Source organism: Eublepharis macularius, chromosome 4, assembly GCF_028583425.1.
Source record: "Eublepharis macularius isolate TG4126 chromosome 4, MPM_Emac_v1.0, whole genome shotgun sequence".
Lineage (NCBI taxonomy): Eukaryota > Metazoa > Chordata > Lepidosauria > Squamata > Eublepharidae > Eublepharis > Eublepharis macularius.
In genome coordinates, this window is record NC_072793.1 from 22,515,682 (window position 1) to 22,538,496 (window position 22,815).

The 22,815-nt window shown below is 46.3% G+C and overlaps 2 protein-coding genes across 6 annotated transcripts in view; both read left to right on the forward strand.

Annotated features, from left to right (window-relative positions):
* The window catches only part of DNAI2 (dynein axonemal intermediate chain 2), a 38,013-nt gene extending 30,174 nt beyond the window's left edge, over window positions 1-7,839 (forward strand). For all 3 annotated transcript variants that reach the window (XM_054977822.1, XM_054977824.1, XM_054977825.1), the window contains 5 exons: window positions 2,582-2,717; window positions 3,786-3,932; window positions 5,013-5,240; window positions 5,944-5,988; window positions 7,782-7,839. In XM_054977822.1, coding sequence (XP_054833797.1) covers window positions 2,582-2,717; window positions 3,786-3,932; window positions 5,013-5,240; window positions 5,944-5,988; window positions 7,782-7,802 — 577 coding nt within the window. In that variant the 3' untranslated portion in view covers window positions 7,803-7,839. The remainder of the gene's footprint in view (window positions 1-2,581; window positions 2,718-3,785; window positions 3,933-5,012; window positions 5,241-5,943; window positions 5,989-7,781) is intronic.
* A 5,683-nt stretch (window positions 7,840-13,522) lies between these two features.
* Window positions 13,523-22,815, forward strand: part of KIF19 (kinesin family member 19) — a 46,921-nt gene continuing 37,628 nt past the window's right edge. For all 3 annotated transcript variants that reach the window (XM_054977048.1, XM_054977049.1, XM_054977050.1), the window contains exons 1-2: window positions 13,523-13,720; window positions 17,462-17,542. In XM_054977048.1, the coding sequence (XP_054833023.1) occupies window positions 13,676-13,720; window positions 17,462-17,542 (126 nt within the window). In that variant the 5' untranslated portion in view covers window positions 13,523-13,675. The remainder of the gene's footprint in view (window positions 13,721-17,461; window positions 17,543-22,815) is intronic.

Sequence of the window (22,815 nt, forward strand, 5' to 3'; positions counted from 1 at the left end):
GCTCGAAAACTGGCAGATCTATTCTTAAAACACGTTGTAAAATTACATTCTTTTCCGTCCAAGGTAATTTCGGATCGCGGCGGACAATTCGTTGCCAACTTCTGGCGGGAGCTTTTACAGATGTTAAATATTGAACAAGGAATCAGTTCAAGCCACCACCCACAAACCGACGGGCAGTCCGAAAAAACTAATCAAATCTTAGAGCAATTCCTTCGTTGCTACATCAACTTCCAACAAGATAACTGGGTGGACCTCCTCCCTCTAGCAGAGTTTTCATACAACAACAGTGTACATGCCTCTACAGGAGAAGCCCCTTTCAAAGTTGTGTACGGAGCCCACTTTAACCCTTTTCCACTGGACGCTCCCCCTTCCTTTTCCCCGACTTCGCCAGATGTGTCTTCTTGGTGGGGGGAGGCAGCCCAACAATGGACTCTCATTAAAAAACACCTCGAGAAAGCCAAACAGGATTACAAAAAGTACGCCGATCGCCACCGTGTGGCCGAATGGGATTTGCAGCCTGGAGATCATGTTTATATATCCACCAAAAATCTAAAACTAGCACAAGTCAGCCGCAAACTAGCCTTAAAATTCCTCGGACCTTTTACAGTGCGCAAAGTGATCAACAAAGTGACTGTTGCTGTAAATTTACCCAAAAATCTGCGCCATGTACATGATACATTCCATGTCAGCCTGTTGAAGAAGGCTCCAACAGATGATAAATGGCACGTCAAAGCTCCACCCATTCCAACGTTAATTGATGATCAAATACACTATGAAGTACAACAAATTCTGGACTCTAAAATCAAACGCAATCAGTTGTTTTACCTCATCAGGTGGAAGGACTTTGACTCTGGGTTTGATGAGTGGGTGAATTCTGTACATGTTCATGCTCCTAGATTAACCAAAGCTTTTCATACTCGCTATCCATATAAACCTGGGGGAGATTTATTTTAAGGGGGGCAGAATGTCAGGTTCAGTGGGTATCTGAGCTGTACTGTCTCCATTTTCTAATGCTTCTAGTGTTTAAGTGCTTTCCCCACAGGTGCATAAGTTCCCAAGCAGACTTCTCACCGAACGAGATTGTTTTGTCTAACAACGTTCCATCCCAGACATTGGCCTTGACAGAGTCCAGCTTCCCAAGACTGAAAGATGTTGTTTTGAGAACTGTGGGGGGAGGCTGGCTCAGCTGGGAACTGTTACTTTGTACCTCATGATTTGCTCTTCATTGGTAACAATGCTCTTGTACCATCCTGGATCCCTTATCCAGGACAGTGGACTATAATGGGTCATTTCTACAGTAAAGTTTCCTTATTCAAACAATGGACTCTTGTTTGCTTGTAGAGGAGAACCTGTAGGAAGGATATTATTTAGCCACAGTCTGACAGTCTGACAGTCTGACGCTATCATCTGGGAGTTTTGCGTGTCATCGCATCTTCCTGGTGTGATTTCGTGTGAGAAGACGCTATCTCCTGCGTGTTTTGCGCAATGCTCCGGAGGCCGGTAAGTCGTGTGGAAACGGCCCTTTTCAAGGGATAATATTGGCGTCTACCAGAAGCAAGGACTTTTTTGTGTGGTTGCGGCTCTTCAACTATGGGATGCACTTTCTTCAGAGGGTCATATGTGTTTGTCTCTGGTCTGGTTTTGGGAACATGTTAACGCTTCTTTTATTCTGGAAGGGAATGAACTGGAACCAATTGTAAATATGTATTTCAGTTGTAGTTCTGCATTCGTTTTAAACTGTGTTAACTCATTTGATATTGTTTAGCTGTTTTATTTTGGGTGGAAAATGCAAACCTTTATGAATTGTGAATCGCTTTGGGAACAGTTTATTAGAGGTATATAAGAGCATTATATAAAATATTTTTTAAAAAATCAATTCAATTCTGTTTACTTTGTTGGCCAACCAAGAACATTTTAACTACATGAAATATAACAATGAGAACGGTATAAAACAATAAAATAATTAAAACCTACTAAAATCGTCAACTTGATGGTCAACTACATGACTTTCCATGGTCATAGATCCAGAGGAGTTACCTGTGTTAGTCTGTAGCACCTTTAAGACTAACCAAGTTTATTGTAGCATAAGCTTTCAAGAACCACAGCTCTCTTCGTCAGATGCATCTGACGAAGAGACCTGTGGTTTTCAAAAGCAGAGAGAATGAGCAGGTTGTATGGGAGGTATCAAGAGAATCTAGAGGACTGTATTTAAAATTAATGTCTGAGCCACCTATCATTAATTCCACTATGCTTTCTTCTCTAGCTTTTTAGACATGTGGAAGCAGTGGAAATACAGGAGGTCAGAGGGACAAGGGCCACCTGTTAACGCTGAGCATTCACAATATGCTTTCTGACTTCCCAGATGTGCAAGGGAATGGGTGAATGTCTGTATGGTAAAACTTAGGAAAGATCTACTTTGCCCTTCTGTCTCAGTAGCTTCACTTCAATATTTGACACTGTCCTTTGAAGCTTGCTATTTTGTGTCAAACTGCATTCTCCAATAATCAATGAGAGCAGCAGTTTTTAAAAATGGCTCTTTGGGATGGAATGGCGCAGAACCAATAAACATATTCTTTGGCAGATACCACATGTCTTACCTCACAGATGGATGCTGGAGCACCACTCGGCCAGCTGTCTTCTTCACCACCAAGATGGATGGGACCCTTGACGTCTGGGACTTCCTCTTCAAACAAAATAACCCTACCCTGAACCTGAAGGTGATTCTGGAAGAACAAGGCTTCCACGTTTTATGTTTTGGTACCCCACTCTGTCTGTTCTGAGACTTCCACTTCTTACAGGTGGAATGGCAATTGGAAGATCTGTCTGGCTTGGTGCATACGTTAGACACAATTGAACGTTGGAGTTGGAGTTGGAGTTGGAGTTGGAGTTGGAGTTGGAGTTGGAGTTGGAGTTGGAGTTGCTCCTGCTGGGCTGTGATACTATCGGCTTGAATGGGCTTTGGTGTTGAACCAATGACCCGATGAGATAAATGGTTCCATGTTGATTTATTTAGTGATTCTGTTGATGAATATGCTCAAGGCTGCTTACAGAGATCACAGTTGCATCAATACAAAATGGAGAGTTGAAGGCTGACCCTCCCCTCAGTTGCAGGTAGTTAATACTGGATGCATAATAGTGTCAAATGGTTGCTATAAGGATGATGAAAGAACGGCTGTTCTGTCGACCCTCCCTCTGCTGAAGCGGTTGGTGTCCTCTTTCTCAGTAGCAAGGAAGGCAAGGGGAGGGCTGTTCTGTTGACCCTCCCTCTGCTGAAGCGGTTGGTGTCCTCTTTCTCAGTAGCAAGGAAGGCAAGGGGAGGGCTGTTCTGTTGACCCTCCCTCTGTTGAAGTGGTTGGTGTCCTCTCTGACAGCAGCCAATCTCCTGCAACTACTGCTTTCTTGGAAGGGGAATAAAACTTGCTCCCCCTCATACATCATGGTAGTTGAAAGTGACACATTGCTGTTTTTTATAGGATTACATGTGCTTAGTTTTCAAATGCACATAAATGCTGCAGAGTAAATAACGGTTTTGGATTTTTTTTATTATATGGAGATGAGCTGCGCTGTAGGAAAAATTGGTGAGCGAAGCAATCCTTGCTATGTAGATAGGAAGGCTGGTTGTGCTGAAGAATCACAGGCACTCTGCTCTCAACCTGTCCTTCTGAGATTTTGTTTTAAATGTTTGCACTCCGTCGGCACAGTCCTTTGTGGCTCCCAAGGCTGTCCTTGTACTTTACTGACATTTAAAACTCCTTCTTCCTTCCGGAATCTGCTTTTCTTCACAGGTCTGCGACGACCCTCTCTTCAGTCTACGTTTGCAGGATAATGGCCGTTTTATTGGCTGTGGTTCCAAGCTGGGCACAGTGACACTCCTGGAAGTTTCCTCTGGCCTGTGCACTTTGCAGAGGAATGAGAAGAACCTGGCTTCAGCAGTGAGTGGTGACTCTTGCCTCCATGTTTTTGTTGAATACTGTTGCATCTTCTTACTCAACCATGCCAAGATAAATGAGTCTTGAGGTTTAAAATTGCATTGCCCTTCCTGCAGACCAGCCTGCTAATATTTTTACTATGCTTAGAGGCAGGGCTTTTTTTCAGCAGGAATGCGGTGGAACGGAGGTTCGGCACCTTTTGAAAATGGTCACATGGCCGGTGGCCCCGCCTCCTGATCTCCAGACAGAGGGGAGTTGAGATTGCCCTCCGTGCAGCAGTGTGGAGGGCAATCTAAACTTCCCTCTGTCTGGAGATCAGGGGGCGGGGCCACTGGCCATGTGACCATTTTCACCGAGGGCGATTTAAACTTTAAAAAACTCCCCCCTTGTTCCAGCTGACCCAAAGTGACGTCATTGCGTGGTCCTGAGTTCCACCACCTCTTTTCCCAGAAAAAAAAGCCCTGCTTAGAGGGATGTATATGACCCAAATATTACACCTTAGAACACAACATTAATATCTGTCTTTTTTCCTGTTTCATACACAACAGGTTAGCTTGTAACTCGAAGCGCCATTTTGCTATATTGGTTACGGATATCTTTCCTTTTGGAACTACTTGTGTTACTTAGCTATAATGATTTCTTGGCCCTAAATAAATAATACATTCTTGCTTGGAAGTACAATGTCCCAACCTTTGGCATGATGATTAGTACTAGGTGGAATGTGGATCCCAACAGCGCCCTCTATTGGATAGTGTCAGTGTCTTCACCAGCGCTGAATGCAATTTATCTCCATGCACTTTTGCACTTTTGTATAAATTACTATATATATATATTTCATTGCTTGTGTTGTTCTCCGCTTTGTATTTGACGTTTGCCTGGCTCCGGGGGCTTCCCTTTGGTTTTTGCTACATGTCCTAAATGGGACAACCAGTTCTCCTCTCCCCTGCAGCCAATTCAGATCAGGAAATTGACACAGAGGGAAGGTCCTGTCCCTCCTGTGGTGCTGATCCAAATCAGGTCCCCACACCCCTAGGAAACATGGAACAACAGGACTTTAAGCTGTAACTTTTCTGTATATCCCAGATGTTTGAGCGGGAGACAAAGCGAGAAAAGATTCTAGAGGCCCGACACCGTGAAATGAGGCTCAAAGAGCGAACCAAAACGGAGAGCAAGGAGGAAGCGGTCAAGGAAGAAGTGGAGGAAGAGAAGCCTGAGGAAGTCCTATCCCGAGTCGAGAAAGAGTTCTTTGAGGTCATTGAAAATGAGCTCAAGCGCAGGGAGCGAGGTCGAGCGAAATCAGTAGTAAGCCAGGTAAGGGGAAGAGAGAAAATTTCGGTGACAACCATCATTTCTTCAGTGGAGATAATAATGGATAGATCTGCTCCTTGAGTCCTTAGGAGTCCAAGGGAGGTATTCTAATGGCAAAGCAAGTTTTATGCAAACTGCATTAGGTCTTTGTATATCTCTGAGAGAAGCACCCATGGGTTTTTTTTCAGCGGGAACACAGTGGAACAGAGTTCCGGCACCTCTCGTATCTAGTGGCCCTGCCCTCTGATCACCAGACAGAGATCAGTTCCCCTGGAGGAAATGGCCATTTTGTATGGGGGGCCATGTGTTTCTCCCTCATTTTAAGAGTTCCACCACCTCTTTTCTAGAAAAAAAAGCCCTGGAAGCATCTAACTCTTTGCAGGAGTGCGGCCATAGTGTTTATTTTCCAGCATTCACCTTACGAGGCTGAATAAATAAATTATACTTTGGAGTTACATCTCTTTTACCAATAGAGGAAAACACTCTGCATCGTTGCTGCTAATATATAAACTACATTAACTTGGGAGAACATTCTACAGATGTCAAAAGTGGTTTAGGATTAAGGTACAAATACGCCGGCATCAGAATCTCTCCGAAACCACCTACTAGAGCAAACCAATTTCCAGTTGGTTGAAATGTTATAAACATTCTTGAAAGTTATTTCAATTCATTAGATATATCATGGCATCCTTCTCATATTTTTCAGGGACGGGAAGGTGATGAAGATGATGATGAAGAATTTGTTCTTAAGGTCAGGATTCTAAAGCCTAAGTGCAGCCTTCTAGTTTAGAAGAGGCAGGGCTTTTTTTCAGCTGGAACGCGGTGGAACTGAGTTCTGGAACCTCTTAAAAATGGTCACATGGCTGGTGGCCCCGCCCCCGATCTCCAGACAGAGGGGAGTTTAGATTGCCCTCTGCGCCGTTCAGCGGCACGGAGGGCAATCTAAACTCCCCTCTGTCTGGAGATCAGGGGGCGGGGCCACCAGCCATGTGACCATTTTCGCCAAGAGCGATTTAAACTTTAAAAAACTCCCCCCTTGTTCCAGCTGACCCAACGTGACATCATTGTGCAGTCCTGGGAGCGTGCACATACTTTGCGTGCACGCATGTGGTACCAGGGGCACTACCTCCCACCAAGAGTTGCCCCCTGTGCTGGCAACCCACTGAGTTCCACCACCTCTTTTCACAGAAAAAAAGCCCTGAGAAGAGGCATTGTCAAAAGTTTTGTTGCTGAAGTTTGCCTATTAAAGTGGCACAAATATTATCTAGGGCAGAAGAATGGGAGGTATTAAGATGATGAAGAGCTGACAGAACCGATGGCCGAGGGCCTTATTAGACTTGCTCCAAGGAATCTGGTGGCCATGCTGTATTACCCACATATAGATGGCTTCTATGTCTTCAGTACCACACACAACTTTTAGGGTAATTGTTTGGGATCATTACTGTCTGCTGTGTACACAGGTCCCTTTCTTGAATACCTTTGTAAAGATGAGGCACAGAGAGAAAATCTCGAATAAAAACATCTTTATTCTGCGAACAAGATACAAGGCTAGAAAAATGAGATGCCGAGGAAAGCCCAAGCATAAAACTAATGTTTCGATACAGCAACACAATCCTAGCAATGCTACCCTTAGTTGTTGCCTAATTGGTGTGTAAATAGGGAGTCTAAGAGGAAGTAAAGGAAGAAAAGAAAATCATACATTGCCTGTCTTGAAGAGGGTGGTGCGCTGTAATCTGAAGGAGGAGAAGGAAACGCTGGTCCAAGGCAAAGGAAGAAACATCCAGAAACCAAAATCAACTATGAAGTTGGGCATCCATGTAAACGGTGGAGGGTGGGAGCATAAGGAAGCGATTCAGCAAGCCAGCTGCAAAATCAGGGAAGGAGATCCAGATATAGGATTAAGTACAAAATTGGGGAGATTATAAATATTTTGGGTGCAGAAGAATGCACACGTTGGGGGAAATGGAAGTCCAAATATGCACAAAAAAGGTACAGCAGGACAATTCCGGTGGGGTGATCGAGTTACCAGAGTGGGGGACTAGCTCGGTCTGGTCAGATAAAGGCCGGATGATATTCGTTAGGCTTGGGACTGAATTACTTGGGTAAATTGTGTAGCAAGGAAGGTTCTGTAGCCTCGAGTTATTTTCCGGCAAACATGAGTCAATTATTTTGGTCCATGGGAGCGAAGGAGCTTCTGGAGGTTTTAGACAAAAAGCCTTTAATCAGCGCAGCAGATGGGCTATTCCCTTGTGAGGGTCTAGGGAAATGCCTGCTAGTTCAGAGGCCCCCGTTTTGATATTGAACTGGATTATTTTATCCAGACCTCTGGCAGCTGAGTAAAAGGGTCTTTTGGGGTGTGCAAATACAGGGGTCTCTGTGAGCAGAATGGCCTTGCCATGTGATTTTGCTAAATTTACAACTCGGTCCTCGTAATTGCCACTTTAATCCAGAAATCACAGGGATATCAGAAACTTATCTTGGCAAGAGCTCACCTCTTGTAACAACTTTGAAAATAATCTATCCTGGTTTTTCCTTTTTTCACAGGAGGACGAAGAGGAGGAGTGACTGCGGAAGAGCCGGCATGGAATTCACTTACTTTCCTTTTTCCTTTTTATCTCTTTTTTTTTTTTAAAGGGCAGGCTGCATCAATAAACGTAACACTATTTTTATTCCTTTTTACTCTATTCTCCATCAGTCAAGCATGTGTCCTGCTGAGCTTTGAGTGCTTTTGCCATGGAAAGTTGTGGTAATTCTCAACAAGAGAAGGCCAAAATAAAAGAGAAGGTCATCGAGATAGAAAGATATTGGATGGACTGCAATGGAAGCAGCTTCAGTCTGTAGCACCATGAAATGCTGCATACAGAAAAAAACTCCAATGCATAACATAGGGCAAATTAGTCCTTTTCCTTTTAACACCTCCACGGAGGAGCAAGATGTTTTCACTGAAGGCGCCTCCGAATGATACATCCTCCCATGAGCTTATGCAAGTGAGCAGAATTCCATGTGGCTTACCCTCTGATAAGATGTACACTTCTTCCTGAAGTCACACTTGTATGATACCCATGCATGAACCTCCACAAGTTTAACTGTGATAGCCCAGGTGAGCCTGATCTCATCAGATCTCAGAAGCTAAGCAGGGTCAGCCTTGGTCAGTAGTTGGATGGGAGACCTCCAACGAAGACCAGGGTTGCAGAGGCAGGCGAGGGCAAACCACCTCTGTTAGTCTCTTGCCATGAAATCCCTAGCAGGGGTCGCCATAAGTCAGCTATGACTTGAGGGCACTCTCCACCACCTCCTCCTGTGTGTGGACCCTGTGAGTATAGTTTTGCCAGATTTGAAGTAGGGCTTAAGGGAGTAAAACTCTACTGGGTCAAGAGGGCAATATAGTAAGCACAGAGCTACCTATGTGCTAGCAAAACCTCCGTTAGACACGGCCAGATGCTGCCTGGGTTAGTGACTCTTCCAAACAAGAAGAGTGGTCGTTTCCATATGTCTTACCTGCCTGTGGAACATGACACGAAAGTCCCAGAAGACAGTATCTTCTCGTGCGAAATTGCACCAGGAAGACGTGGTTTTGCGCAAAACTCCCAAATAACAGCATCTTCCTGGCGCGATTTCGCTCGAGAAGACGCTGTCGTCTGGGTCTTTTGCACGATGTTCCGCAGGCAGGTAAGATGTATGGAAACGGCCAATGAGTGTGAAAGTATCCTCTATAATATTTTTGAAAGATCTTGCCTGCTTTCTGAGCTCAGCTCTTCCTAATGTACAAACCAACAGCAACTCCTTTGCCCCTTGAAAGGTGTCCTCCGTTCCTTTTCAACCCCTTAACGTTAAACTGTAAAGGACACATAACGCACATTGCTGACCCACATTATGTAGAACTAGTGTGACCATCCAACCAAAAGAGAGTACCGGTTATCACAAGAGTGTCAACATATCCAGTGCTTTGTATTGCAGGGCAACATCTTTGCCAGTCTCTGGTAGGTGAATTATTAAAGGGGCGATCATCTTGCAGCTCATGCGAAATGCCTCCTCCCTGAAGTAGCAGCAGAAGGCAGGAGTAATGGAGAGGAGCTGCTTCACAGGGAGTCTTATTACAGTTGTTCCATACACACACACACCACTGCTCAGAGAAGGTTTGCACAGCAATATTGTCCTCTGGGCAAAATGGATTTAGAACCGGCGCGGTTTGCCCTTATCTCCAGGATATGTGAAACAAATTGGCCAGAGAGAACCTGAGTGGGAGGTAGCTGGGGGCTGGCGACCGACAATAGTTTTTAAGAGACTTAAGAGAGGAATCACTTATACACAGATACCCTTTTTGTCCCACAGCTCTCTCTGGTGAAAAAGGTTCAGGAGACCTGTGAAACGATACAAAAGCCTGCCCGTTGTCACACTGCTTACCGGCCACGGAACATCGCGCCAAGCTCCCGGAACGACAGCGTCTTCCTGGCGTGATTTCGCACAGTTCTCTCACGAAATCACGCCAGGAAGACGCTGTCGTTCTGGGAGCTTGGTGCGATGTTCCGTGGCTGGTAAGCAATGTGAAAACGGCCCCGGGCAAAAGTAGAGGAGCACACACACACACACCACGAGCAGCAATCCCTCTTTCAAACAGCCTTCAATTTTCTATTCTTCTGAATCTCTAGGGAATTCATTGTGGCAGGTGCGGCCAAGACTCCCCTGTGATTTAGCAAAGGATTCTGGAGCACAGCTCATGGCTTGCCTGCGTCAATCAGCTCCCGTTGACTAGTGGATTCCTAAGGGAAGATTCCCAAAGGTTTAATGAGAGAGCTATATTCAGCATATCCACTTTGTGTGCTATTTTGAAAAACATGACATAATGCTTGGTTGTTCCCAGAATGCTGCCAATATACTTGGTTAGTGTGTATTACTGGTGAAAGATAGCAGTAATTTAGAGCAGTCTTTCAAATATTTTTTCTTTCCATGGCTTGAGCCTGCATGACTTTCTATGAGCTTTCCATTTTGCTACGGATGGCAAGACGGGTAGACATGAGAGAACATATATCTACAACTAGTTGCACAAATTCACTAACGAGTGATTAGAAAGGCATCCTTCGTCTCCAAGCTTCAAAGCAGGTTTCCCATGGAATATATAATGTAGGTCTCAAAAAGCCCTGCAAGTGGTCAGGATTGTGAATGCATTGTGTAAACTAATTTCTTCTGATGTGTAGCATAGTCGAGGTTACCCACTGGCCCTTTTTTTACCAGCATGACCAGGTTTTTCCTCCTCCTGGCTGGTTGCCCAATTAAGAGTTTTTCTCATAATGACGAGAGTAGGAAACAGACCTTATAACATTTACTGGAATGATACAGACAACATTAGAAGCCATCTAAGAGCCCCCTTGGGTTTTACACAAAGCCGTTATGACCTCCCCCCACACACACTACCACCCAGTACAACCTCTCTCAAAGACTCAGGTGCACAGATAGGTTAGGCAGTCAGAGATTTGCTTCCTGTCATATTTAATGAGAGCCTTTTTCACACCACTTTCTTTCCCAGAGACGCCATCAGACAGGACACCCCAGTCTGTTTGTCAACCACCCTTCTTCACCCATATATTTCCCTGAGCTATTGGGTTAGGCAGCTAAATACTGCTTTCCTTTCAACCTGCCACCGTATAGGCCAAAGCCTAAATTGTGTGTGTGTTTTTTTTCTGTCCTTGAGGCAATCCACTCTCAGTCAGAAGGGAGGAACTAAAAGGAGTTAAAACTTCAAACAACATTGGAGTGAGGGAGGCACATGGATGCAATCTTTTTTGTTACTTGGCCTTCCCATTCTCTCAGATGCGAGCTATCTTTCCAGCAGCCAGCCTGCTCACTCACTCACTGATCAATCCCATCTCTCTTGCACACTGCTCTCCCTTCTCTAACTGTCCTAACTGCCAACTTCCCCCCCCCAACATTCCAGCAGCTCTCATTAGTTGCACTCGAGAGAGGTGGAACTGGATCAGTCCATCAGAATTGTCTGATTTGTTCCAGTCATGAGGAAACGGAGCTGGGATGGTGGGTGGGATTTACAAGCCTTTTCTCCTGCTGCTGGCTCAGCCTTTCCTGCTGTATCTCCCACCTCCCACCTGCCCAGTGTGGGCATAATACCCAGTTGAGCCAAGAGGGAGCCACTGTTTCTCGTTGTCTGTTTTACATGGGGTGTTGTAAGGATGAATTAGAAATTACTCTGAACCCTGGCAGATGCTTCAGGGGGGAAGGGGAGGTAGTTGTGAATGTCCTGCATTGTGCATGGGCTTGGTCTAGATGACCCTGGAGGGCCCTTCCAACCCTGATTCTATGAAATCATGGGCATTTTTCTAAAAGCTGGAACTTGCTGAAGTTCTTCCTGACGTGCCCTTAAATGCACCACGTTCCCTGCCAAAAGAGAGAAAGCAGTAGCCCTGCTCATAGATTTAGTGGCAGACCAGAAGACAACAGCTTTTGCTTGCTTTTGGTTCCCCACACCAGCCCTTCTAAGTTACTTTTCACTTTCCATGCAACTCTTCTCCTCTTGGTCAGAATCTGGGGTAACATAAGATGCCTGTTCTCACCAAAATGTTTGACCACGGCCACCTCCCATCATAAACATGGATAACTGTGTTCTTGCCATGCCTGATGCTGGACAAGTTCAAGGACAGCATGGTTACAGGTTGCCAGTTCTGGGTTGGGAAATATCTGGAGATTTAGGGGTAGAGCCTGCAGGAAGAAGGGTGTTGTGCCCTGATCTGATCAGAGGAGAAGGGGCAGAGAAACGTGATAAACTTAATCCACTCAATGGGTAAAAATATATATATGTCAAGGGCCTGGACAATGCAGAAGCACACAGGGAAAACTAGAAATAAGTGCAGCCAGCTGCTGCACATCTTCCTCTGTGTCTCTGTGTTATGTGCCCTCAAGTCACCTCCAACCTATGGTGACCCTATGAATGAAAGTCCTCCCAAACGTCCTGTCATTAACAGACTTCCTCATATCCTGCAAACTGGAGGACGTGGCTTCTTTTATTGAGTCCAGCCATCTTGTTCTAAGTCTTCCTCTTTTCCTACTGCCTTCCACTTTTCCTAGCATTATTGACTTTTCCAGAGAGTCTTGTCTTCTCATAATGTGACTGAAGGATGATAGCCTCAGTTTTGTCATTTTAGCTCCTAGGGAGGATTCAGGCTTGATTTGATCTACTACCCACCTGTTTTGTCTTTTTGGCTGTCCATGGTATCCGCAAAGCTCTCCTCCAGAACCACATTTCAAATGAATCCAATTTCTTCCTGTCAGCTTTCTGCATTGTGACATGGATTAAAGGGCCTGTGCCAACATGAGGTTCTTTCCGGAAAACAACTTTATTCAAACATGCCGCTAGTTTTTTTTTAATGAAGTTATGCCCCATCCTCTTCATCGAAGCCCAGGTACTTGGGGAGGCGGGGATGCAGGCTAGTCTGTGGCGCTCTCTGCACATGCTCAGGTACTAGGCTTGCCAACCTCCAGGTGGTAACTAGAAATCTCCCAGAAGTACAATTGATCTCCAGGTAGGGTTGCCAGCTCCAAGTTGGGAAATTCCTGGCGATTCGGGAGGTGAAACCTGGAGAAAGTGGGGTTTGGGGAGGGAAAGGACCTTGGCATGGCATAATTCTATAGAGTCCACCCCCACCCACCCCCCACCCCCAAGTAGCCATTTTCTCCAGGTGAACTGATCTCTGTGGCCTGGAGACCAGTTGTAATTCCGAGAGATCTCCAGCCACTACCTGGAGGCTGGCAACCCTATCTCCAGGGAACAGCGCCCATGGAGAAAATGGCTGCCTTGGAAGGTGGCCGCTACCCAGCGGAGAACCACCCCTCCCCAGGCTCCACCCCCCAAATATCCAGGAATTTCTCAACCTGGAACTGGCAACCCTATCAGGTGCGGTGCGGAGGCCTGAGCCTCAGGACGCGTCTTAAGGCCTGCCGTTCTCCATCCTCGCAGCCTGAGCAGCAGAGGGCGACCAAAAACAGCCAGCCGGAGCCCGGCCGGCGTTGCGCCGCCGTGTCGCCAAGAGGACGCCTCCTGCGCGCCTGGTTGTTGTGTACACTTCGGGACGGATCTCCAGGGGACTCGAAGCACCAAGCGGCGGGCGGAGGGAGGCGTGAGACGGCGGGGGCAGGGAAAAGGCTGCGCCGCTGCGGATCCCCGATGGGGCCCGGTAGACTCGGCCAGGGCCAGGCGCGGCCGGGGCAGCGGCGCGCAAAAGCTCTGCGCCCGGGCAAGGGGGCGTAAAGGAGCGGGGTCGCGGCGAGGTGCGAAGATGCGCAACGGAACCTTCCCCCCAGGCTGGCCAAGCGCCTGCCGTTGGAAGGGCTCGTGTGGCCCGACGCCGGCCAGGCTGCGCTAAAGGGGACTCGGCCAGGGCGGCCGTTCCGCACGTGGGCTTCGCCTCTCCTCTGCCCGGCGCGCCCCTGCCATGATCATGAAGGAGGCCAGCGACTCCAAGGACCAGCAGCTGACGGTGAGGGGCGGCGGTTCCCTCGGGCTTGCCCAGCCTTTGTAGGGAAGGTGGATTCGGTAGCGGTGGGACAGTTTTGAGAATGGGACTTTTTGCACGTGGGAAGTTCAGTGCTGGGTTTAGATCCAGAGGAGTTCGCCATGTTAGTCTGTAGAAGCAAAATTGAAGAGTCCAGTAGCACCTTTAAGACTAACCAACTTAACTGTAGCATAAGCTTTCGAGAATCACAGGTCTCTTCGTCAGATGTGTCTGACGCATCTGACGAAGAGAACTGTGATTCTCGAAAGCTTATGCTACAGTCAAGTTGGTTAGTCTTAAAGGTGCTACTGGACTCATTTCTAGTACTGGGTTTGAGCTTGGCTACCCATTTTCTTGTGTCCTTTCTTATAACGGAGCAACCAGATATTGTGGGGATGAATTTTATTTATTTATTTATTTATTTATTTAATGTATAGTCTGCCCTCCCTGTGAGCGGGCTCAGAGCAGATTTACATCATAAGTACATAGATACAAAAAACAGAACAGTTAAAAACACTGGTAGCAATAGTGAAATTATTTATTTATATATTTATGTCGTTTGTAGTCCGCCTTGCTCACTGAGACTCAAGGAGGATTACGCAGTACAAAGTACAGCATTTAAACGGAAACAAGGCAGCTCTTATTTGCACCCTGCATAGTAGCTCGAGCCCGCAGGGCATAGTGGTTAATACTCAGCCCGTGTAGGGGTGGGCACATAGCCCCCCACACTCAGAGGGGCCGGTTGAATGATTCACCCGCCTCAAGCCCCATAAGCCTGGCAGAACATCTCCATTTTGCAGGCCCGGCTAAATGATAGCAAATCAGACAGAGAGTTCCACCAGGTAGGTGCCAGGGCCAAAAAAGCTCTGGCCCTGGTTGAGGCAAGGCAAACCTCCTGGGAGGGGTCAGGGATCACCACCAGTAGTTAGTTGTCTGCTGATCGAAGCAGCCTCTGGGGAATATAGGGCCAGAGAATTGATCTCACTGAATAACTGAAGGGTCAGCTGTCATTAACAGGAGGGTCACGTTGTTGCTTAAGAGTACCCACTGGCCTGCTTCCCTTATGTAAATGCAATCCAGAGTTGGTTTGATTGTGTTTATATGCTGCCTTTCCGCCCAAATAGGGTCCCTGTGGTAGCAAAAAACAGACATTTAAAATATTAAAACAGTATTTAAAACGTATACATCAATATTTAGCAATACAGTAAAACAGACAGACATACAATACAACCAAGAAGGAGAGCCAGTAAAAGTTTACATATGAAACAGAAAGATCTACACCTGCTGGCTGGAGACTGAGGGAAACAGATGAATCTCTTTGGGGAGGGAGTGTCAAAGTTTTGGTGCCACAAATGAGAAGGCTTTTCCTTGGGTCCAGCCTCTCAGATGGCAGAGACACTCAAAGTAGGCCCTCCGAAGATGAGTGGAATGGACAGGTAAATTCATATGGAAGAAAGTGGTCCTTAAGATATGATGGTCCCAAGCCATACAGGGCTTTAAACGTCAATACCAGACCCCTGAATTGGGCTCAGAAACCAAGTGGAAATGAGTGTAGCTGAAACAAAACTAGAGTGATACGGCCCCTCTGACCCACTCCAGTCAGCATTCTAGCCACATACTGTACCAGCTGTGGCTTCCAGTAGTTTAACTGTCCTTTTCCATCAGTGTAGCTCATCTGACAGGTTTGAATAGCGGTAGATATGCCTACGTCTGAACTAATCCGTTTATGCCCCAGACCTAAGAGGTCGAGCTGCTGTGGCCGCAAATAATGACCCAATTATGGCAGTCTGTCTGAGTTCTCTTCCTACCCTGGTATTGCAACCCGAGAACAACAAAAGCTACTTGCTAACCCTCTAACAGCTTACACTATTGTGCTAACTGTAATAGCTAACCACTCTCAGTATATTATTCTGAAAGAAAATAAGGGGATAGGCGAGGATAGTGAAGGAGAAATATCCTATGCAGTTTCACACCTTGTGCCTTCTATGCTCACCCTTTATCCCGATCTCAGTTGTCTGAAATTCCTGTTCACACATGCATGCGGTGCTCTGGATATCTTCTCACTTCATAAACCACCAATGTTTGCAGCTGACTGCCTCCAAAGGAAAGTGTAGTGTTTGAAATGATGTGGAAGCTCTGGCCCTATCTGGCTCTCTCTCTCTTATGCAAGTTATTACAGTCATTAAATAATGAACGTGCGTTGTTGAACAGTGTCCTTTTCATACAACTGCGCTAGATTTTGTTCCCTGTGTGTCCTCAGTCGTTTGTAAATTGCATTATCTTATTTATCCAGAGTTTGTAATTTCTGTTTTAGAAGGATGCTCATATGTTAAGGACATGTGAAGCATAAATCAAGGCTGTTTTGAAACTGTATTTACATGTGGAGAAGAGCTTGGTAGCAGTTTGTGTAATGCTACATAAAATGGGATTTTGAAAGAGTCTTTAAGGAAAATTTCAAGAGCTAATGTTATCTTATATCGACACCAGAGGGGGAAAAAGAGAACCAGTCAGATCTTGAGGAGAGAACGCAATAGAGATAATAAGGCCTGGTTTCCCCGAGAACAGTAGTTCTTCGACATTTTCTGACATCATCAGTGCCCATTACTAAAATGAGAGGTGCAATGTCAAAGAGCCAAGCTACAAGTGATGCCTGACACAGGTTGGACACTTGTCAGCTTCCCTCAGGTTTTGATGGGAAATGTAGGCATCCTGGTCCTACAGCTTGGCTCTCCATTTAATTGAAGTTTACAGAAACCCACACATACGCACCCAGCGGAGGGGAAGGAGGGCGCCCAGTGAGAGCCCGACGCCTGCAATCCCTTCCCGACCGCATGTTCTCCCTCCCATAGACTGCCGCTCTGTAAACTTCAATTAAATGGAGAGCCAAGCTGCAAGTCCAGGATGCCTACATTTCCCATCAAAAAAGTGTCCAACCTGTATCAGGCGTCACTTGTAGCTTGGCTCATAGTCTTGTCTGGAACTCCTGCCCTCTAGAATTTGCCCTGCAAGCCTTTCCTCCTAATTTCAGGCCTCGTTTGGCTAGTGAGGGATTTTCAGTCAGCACATGCTTAAGGATATTCTCTTTAAGGGCTCAGCTCTATATTGAAATGGGCTCAGGGTTTGCACTCTGCTCAAATTAAGCTCTGGAAATGAAGACGTTTCATCATTTCAAGGAAGGGAAGGTAATAGTACAGCAACTGCTTGGTTGACTTGTATGTAGTAAAAGGCTTCTTTGGTCAGCAAACAGCTCAATCTTGCGCCTTCCATTTGTAGGCTTTAGAGGGTGAGTGAGGAAAGCAAGGAACCATTTTGGCTCATGTGGCTAAAGCTGTTTCTATCAATCTGTGGCTCTGCTACACAGTGTGTGTAGCCAAAGATGCCTCTCTCAAGGTGGTGTTTTCTTTCTTCCAGGAAAAATGCTGTAATTGTCTATATGTGGCTGCCTGCCAAGGCCTCTGAGAAAGACAGATTATTGTCTCTCTAGACAGGCAGTGCCTTCGATGAAGCACAGTGGGCAAGAAGGAGGTGAATGAAATTAACCAAAAGTCTATTTAGTGGAGTTTAGCAGTGAGACGCGCTTTCTTCATGCTCCCTGTCCTTGGCTGTGTGGTAATGGCAGAGAGGGCAGTTTCATCCATGCAGGTGCTGATTCCATCTGCTTCACTTTCTCACTTTGCTACCCATGGGACTTATCTGTAGCTCATGCGTCTCTTCCTTGTCTTCTAGGTGGCCCTTCGCATACGGCCGATCAGCATGGCAGAGCTGGACGAAGGAGCCACACTCATAGCCCACAAAGTGGATGCTCAGGTATTATGGAAAGCCTTCCCATAGGAGGGGAAAGGGGCTATATTGGACAGCTTATGAGGGTGGGGGGCACTCACCTTTGAAATACAAGGTCAAAGAGGCTTTCAGGAAAGGATTTGGGGCATGCTTCCTTTTAAAACACTGTTGTAGTTTTAAAAAATTCCCCCCCAATGGTATTGCTGACAGCTGACATTCCAAGTTTGTGCTGAGACGTGGTCACTTTACACACACACTCAACAAAGTGCTGCGGTGGAAACCTATCTGGGAGCCACAAACTCTAACCTCGAAATCCTGGTGCCTAGAGGGATGGGGTCTGACCTTGAGTCAGAGGTAAGGAAAGGGCATTCAGCATATATGCAGGTTCCTCTTTCTTCTTATTTTGCATAGTCAAGTGCTGAGTTTTGGCTCTGCCTGTTCAAATGAGGCCCTTCCAGGGAATTTTGGTGAATTTGAAGGCAAGAAAAGACAGCCTGAAAGTTGGCATAACGGGAAAGTGAGATTCAGGACAGAAACATTATCATTGGTGGAAAGAGATGGAGGCAGGTTTAGCTGAGAGATCCAGTACTTAGATCTAGACAAGGACAGTAAAAAGAGATGAGATCACAGTGTGCACAGAGGGGGGAAGACTTCTCCTTGTGCTGATTTTCTGACACAAAGGTTATTTCCTGACACTGTGTACCTTGTCTTCATAAACATATGGGTATATATAGCAGCTCTCTGGAGCTGTTTCAGTTCTGAGAAATGATACAGGAGGAGGCTTAAATCCCACCCTGCACACTACTGTTCCAATATGAATAGGGCCCTCATATCCCTGAAAATTTAAAATTTTAAAAAACTTTGAGAGCTCTGACACACACATACATCTGGTTGAGTTGTCAGGAAATCCTTTCCAAACCATTGTGACTGCTGAAGAACTCTTGCATGTCGCTGTGGATTCAGGGATGCCTTGTGAGACACACCCTCTTAAGTTACACAAGGTACCAACCATGACCGTTTGGCTTTGCAGTTGCCCTAGGGTTATTCTAATATATTCGTCTTTCTGGGAAGTATATCTATTCTAACTCATTACTTAACTGTGGTATCCCTGGTAAATTCAGGAAGAATTCTAGAGTTCTAAGGAACACATATGGGATACTAGCATTTATTTATATTTATTTACTAATTATTTACCTCATATATACCCCGTCTTCGTCCCCAGCGAGGATCCAAAGCAACTTATATAATTATCCTTTCTTCTATTTTATCTTCACAACAACCCTGTGAGGTAGATGGGGCCGGCCCAAGGTCACCCAGCAAGTTTCCACAGCAGAGTGGGGATTTGAACCAGGGTTTGATACTCTAACCTCTACACCACACTAGCTGTCACTAGGTTTGTGGAGGAAACAGAAGCAAAATTAGTTATAACAGAAGAAATCACAAGAGAAGAATAAATTTGTGAAACAGAGAAACGTGCCTGAATAGTTGATGATAGAAGGTACCAGCCAGTGATCTCACTATTTTAAATTCTTAAAAACAATTAGAGTGTAAGGAAATGATATTTATCTCCCTTATTTTTTAAATTTATATTTATCTTTGACCTCTGTTTCCTGCCTGACAAGAGAGCATGCCTTTTGTCCATTGCGAGACTTCCCATAGACCCATAGCCATTCCTTTCTTCCTTTAATCCACTGGCTCTTCTAAGTCTCTCTTCCTCCCCCAACTTTGTTTTCCTCTTGTCTACCTACCTTTGCTTGTAAGCCCACACTGGAAGGTTAAACTAGACGTGCAGGTTTTTAAAGAGTTGGGTCCAGGTTCCGCAGACCTGGTCCGTGTTCCCCACAGCCACACGGCAGCTGCGAGAAATGGCTGTTAAAAACAGAGAGCCCAAAGAGCCTCAGAATGTGATCATGGGGCTCCCGCCTCCCCCATCAGGCAGGTTTTCCAAAATAGCAAAGGGGGGGTCATGGGGAAATGGCTTGAGGGGGAAGGCAAGAGCTTTTCCTTCTCCTGCAATGGCGTTCTGAGTCCATTTGGGTTCTCCTTTATTTAAAGGCTATTTCCTACAGCTTCTGTGTGGCTGCAGGGAACCCACGTTCCTCAGACCCAGTTCTTTAAAAACCTGCACATCTTAGGGTTGCCAGGTTCCTTGGAGCCCAAACCGGGAGATGAGGAGGGCGCGTGCATTTAGAGCACTCACCTTGTGCGCGCTTGCAACACGCACGCACTCCAGAGCATTTCCTTGTCGCACCAGGAATGACAGCAAGGAAGAGAAGACTCCCGTGCAAGGCACGGGGAATGGCGTCATGCTATCTAGGAGCCAGGCATGCTGGCTGCCCTGAATATTTGAGGCGAGGCTGTTTAATTGCAGGGTATGTATTGAAGCCAGGTTAATCAGAAGCATACATTTGGCCCAACAATTGTGGGACTGTCATCTCCCTCTGTGCCAGACAAATCCATCTCACAAACTCCTTCTCCCAATTCCCAATACTATGCTAATTGATTTAGAAGAGTAGCATCATTTTTACAACTAATAATAACAACAACAACTTTCGATGTATATACTGCCCTTCAGGACAACAACACCCGTTCAGAGTGGTTTACAAAGTATGTTATTATTATCCCCACAACAACCACCCTGTGAGGTGGGTGTGGCTGAGAGAGCTCTGAGAGAGCTGTGACTGACCCAAGGTCACCCAGCTGGCTACAAGTGGAGGAGTGAGGAATCAAACCCAGTACTCCAGATTAGAGTCCGGCACTCTTAACTACTACATCAGACTGGCTCTCAGACTCCACAGCATAAACCAGCTTCAGCTAGCCCACTGCCTGGAATGCTTCACCATAACCTCCCCTGGATTCCACAGCCACTCTTAACTGGATTTCCCAGGAGCCTCCCAGTTCCCCTGCAGTTCTTCCCTGCTACCTCACTCCCTTCCGTCTTTATTTCTTACATCTGCCATTTTGAGTTCTACTGAGACGAGCTGGTGGGATTAAGAGCCAAGCTACAAGTGACGCCTGACACAGGTTGGACACTTGTCAGCTTCCCTCAAGTTTTGATGGGAAATGTAGGCATCCTGGTCTTGCAGCTGTAATGGAGAGCCAAGCTGTAAAACCAGGACGCCTACATTTCCCATCAAAACTTGAGGGAAGCTGACAAGTGTCCAACCTGTGTCAGGCGCCACTTGTAGCTTGGCTCTAAGTATCTGGCCCCTAATTAATGTGATTGTTCTTCAGGTTCCCTGGGCTGAGCATTAACCAAAACCTCCCGTTTCTCCTGCGCACCTCTAGCTCAGCTGCTTGCTCCCCCGCTACACACGCTTGCAAGCCCATCAAGAGTTGCCATGAGCCCTCTAGACAATGATCCTTTCTGCCTTCTCCCCCACACATACCAGCTCGGCCCAACCCAAACGTCATATAAAAACAAAGGACTGACTCCAAGGGCCTCAGAGGGACCAGTGCCCAATCTTGCCCCCTTCGCCCAAACGCAGCAGCCGATCTCCCTTCCCTGGCACTCTTAGAAATGTGCCTCGGCCATGCTTGCTTCCCGTCTGTTGCAGTCAAGAGGGAAATTAAGTGTGCTGATTAGAAAGATATTTTTTCACTCCCCTTGAGAGTTGCTGGGAAGTGCTGACTGCAATTGACCCAACAAGCTGGCTCTGGGGACCCAGACAGTGAGAACGATGCCGTTATGTCTCCGTGTTACATGTCGTGCTAGATGGGAGGAATTGCATCAGGTCTGGGCAGAAGTTTCTTTTTTTAAAGAGAAACGAAAGCAGTTTAGAAGAGGGATTAACGCCCATGGTGGTAATCGTATCCTCACCTTTGGTAAACATGTTTCATGAGTTTTGAGGAACAACTGGATTCATTTTCGTTTCATTTTTGCATTTATTCCTCCTTCTTTTTAACACTCAGTGATCTTTCTGCGCTAGGCATTTGCTGGCTGTAACTTCTTGTTGTGTTTTGTTTCCATCCGTTATGGAAGAAATGTTCAAGGACTGTTCCCCTCTCTCATGGGATCTTTCCTTCCAAATTCCAGGTAGAAAGGGGACCTGTTGTTTGGGGGGGGGGGGGGGAATGTCACTTGCAGAGCTAATAGAGAATGTCACGTGGCACCCCCAGAATGTTAGCAGCATTATGGAGCAGGTGTTTGATGCCTTATAAGGACATAGATCCAGAGGTGATAGCCATGTTAGTCTGTAGTTGCAAAATAGTAAAGAGTCCGATACACCTGTCTCCGTTTGCAAGCTCTGAGTTTGCCTGCCTTTGTTCCAGTGCCAAGAACAATCCTATGCCCATTTTGTAACTCTGCCTGTCCTTATAAGATAGTAAAGAGTCCAGTAGCACCTTTAAGACTAACCAACTTCATTGTGGCATAAGCTTTCGAGAACCACAGCACTCTTCATCAGATGCATGTTGCATAAGCTTTCAAGAACCACAGCTCTCTTCGTCCATACATCTGACGAAGAGAGCGGTGTTTCTTGAAAGCTTATGCTGCAGTGAAGTTGGTTAGGATTAGAATGCTGCCAGGCCTGCCAAGAGGTATTGTGGGCCTCCACACAGAGATCCCCTCTGGGAACTTCCTCACATTCAAGAGGCATGTTCACCAACTTGTTTAGAAGAACTGTTACGCTGCGACTAATACCTTGTGGCATCTTGCCCTGCTCCCTCAGCCTTTAGGGCTTCCTGGACCCTGGAGTTTTGCACATCTTGGCAGACAGGATGTTAATGCTGACAAGTCTGGCACTTGTACGAGGCGAAAGTCTCCGGGCAATTCTGGGGATTTTGTCGAGTCCTTTTTGCCTTGCTGCTTCCTTCGCTTTGACCTTCAGTTGTTTTTCTTCTCTCCGTTGCAAGCAGAAGATGGCTGTCGGCGCAGGGAGGTGGAATTGTTCACCGTAGTTATTCTTGCTCCCACTGTGATGCTGATGAAGGGGTTCTTCCTCTTCTCCTAGGACCCGAGTTGCCTTGGAGACTGCCCTCCCGACCACATCCTGCTGAGGACAATGTGGTATTCCAAGTGCCAGCAGCAAATTGTTTATGGGAGTGACTTGTTGTCCTGACAATAAGGCACTGGATACAAAAAAAAGGAGAGGGGAGACTGTTGCCAGGCCATGGGACGGGACTAACCGAGGGATTAGTGGAGACCCCTTTTGATATTATTCGCTTCCCTGCTTCAGGTGTGAGCCTAGGAACAATTTTGTCACAAGATTAGAGCCACTTGCTATGGGCCTGATTCGCTGTCGAGCTTATTTTCGGGGCCAGAATTCAGTAGGCAAAACAAACGTCCATCTTTCTATTTT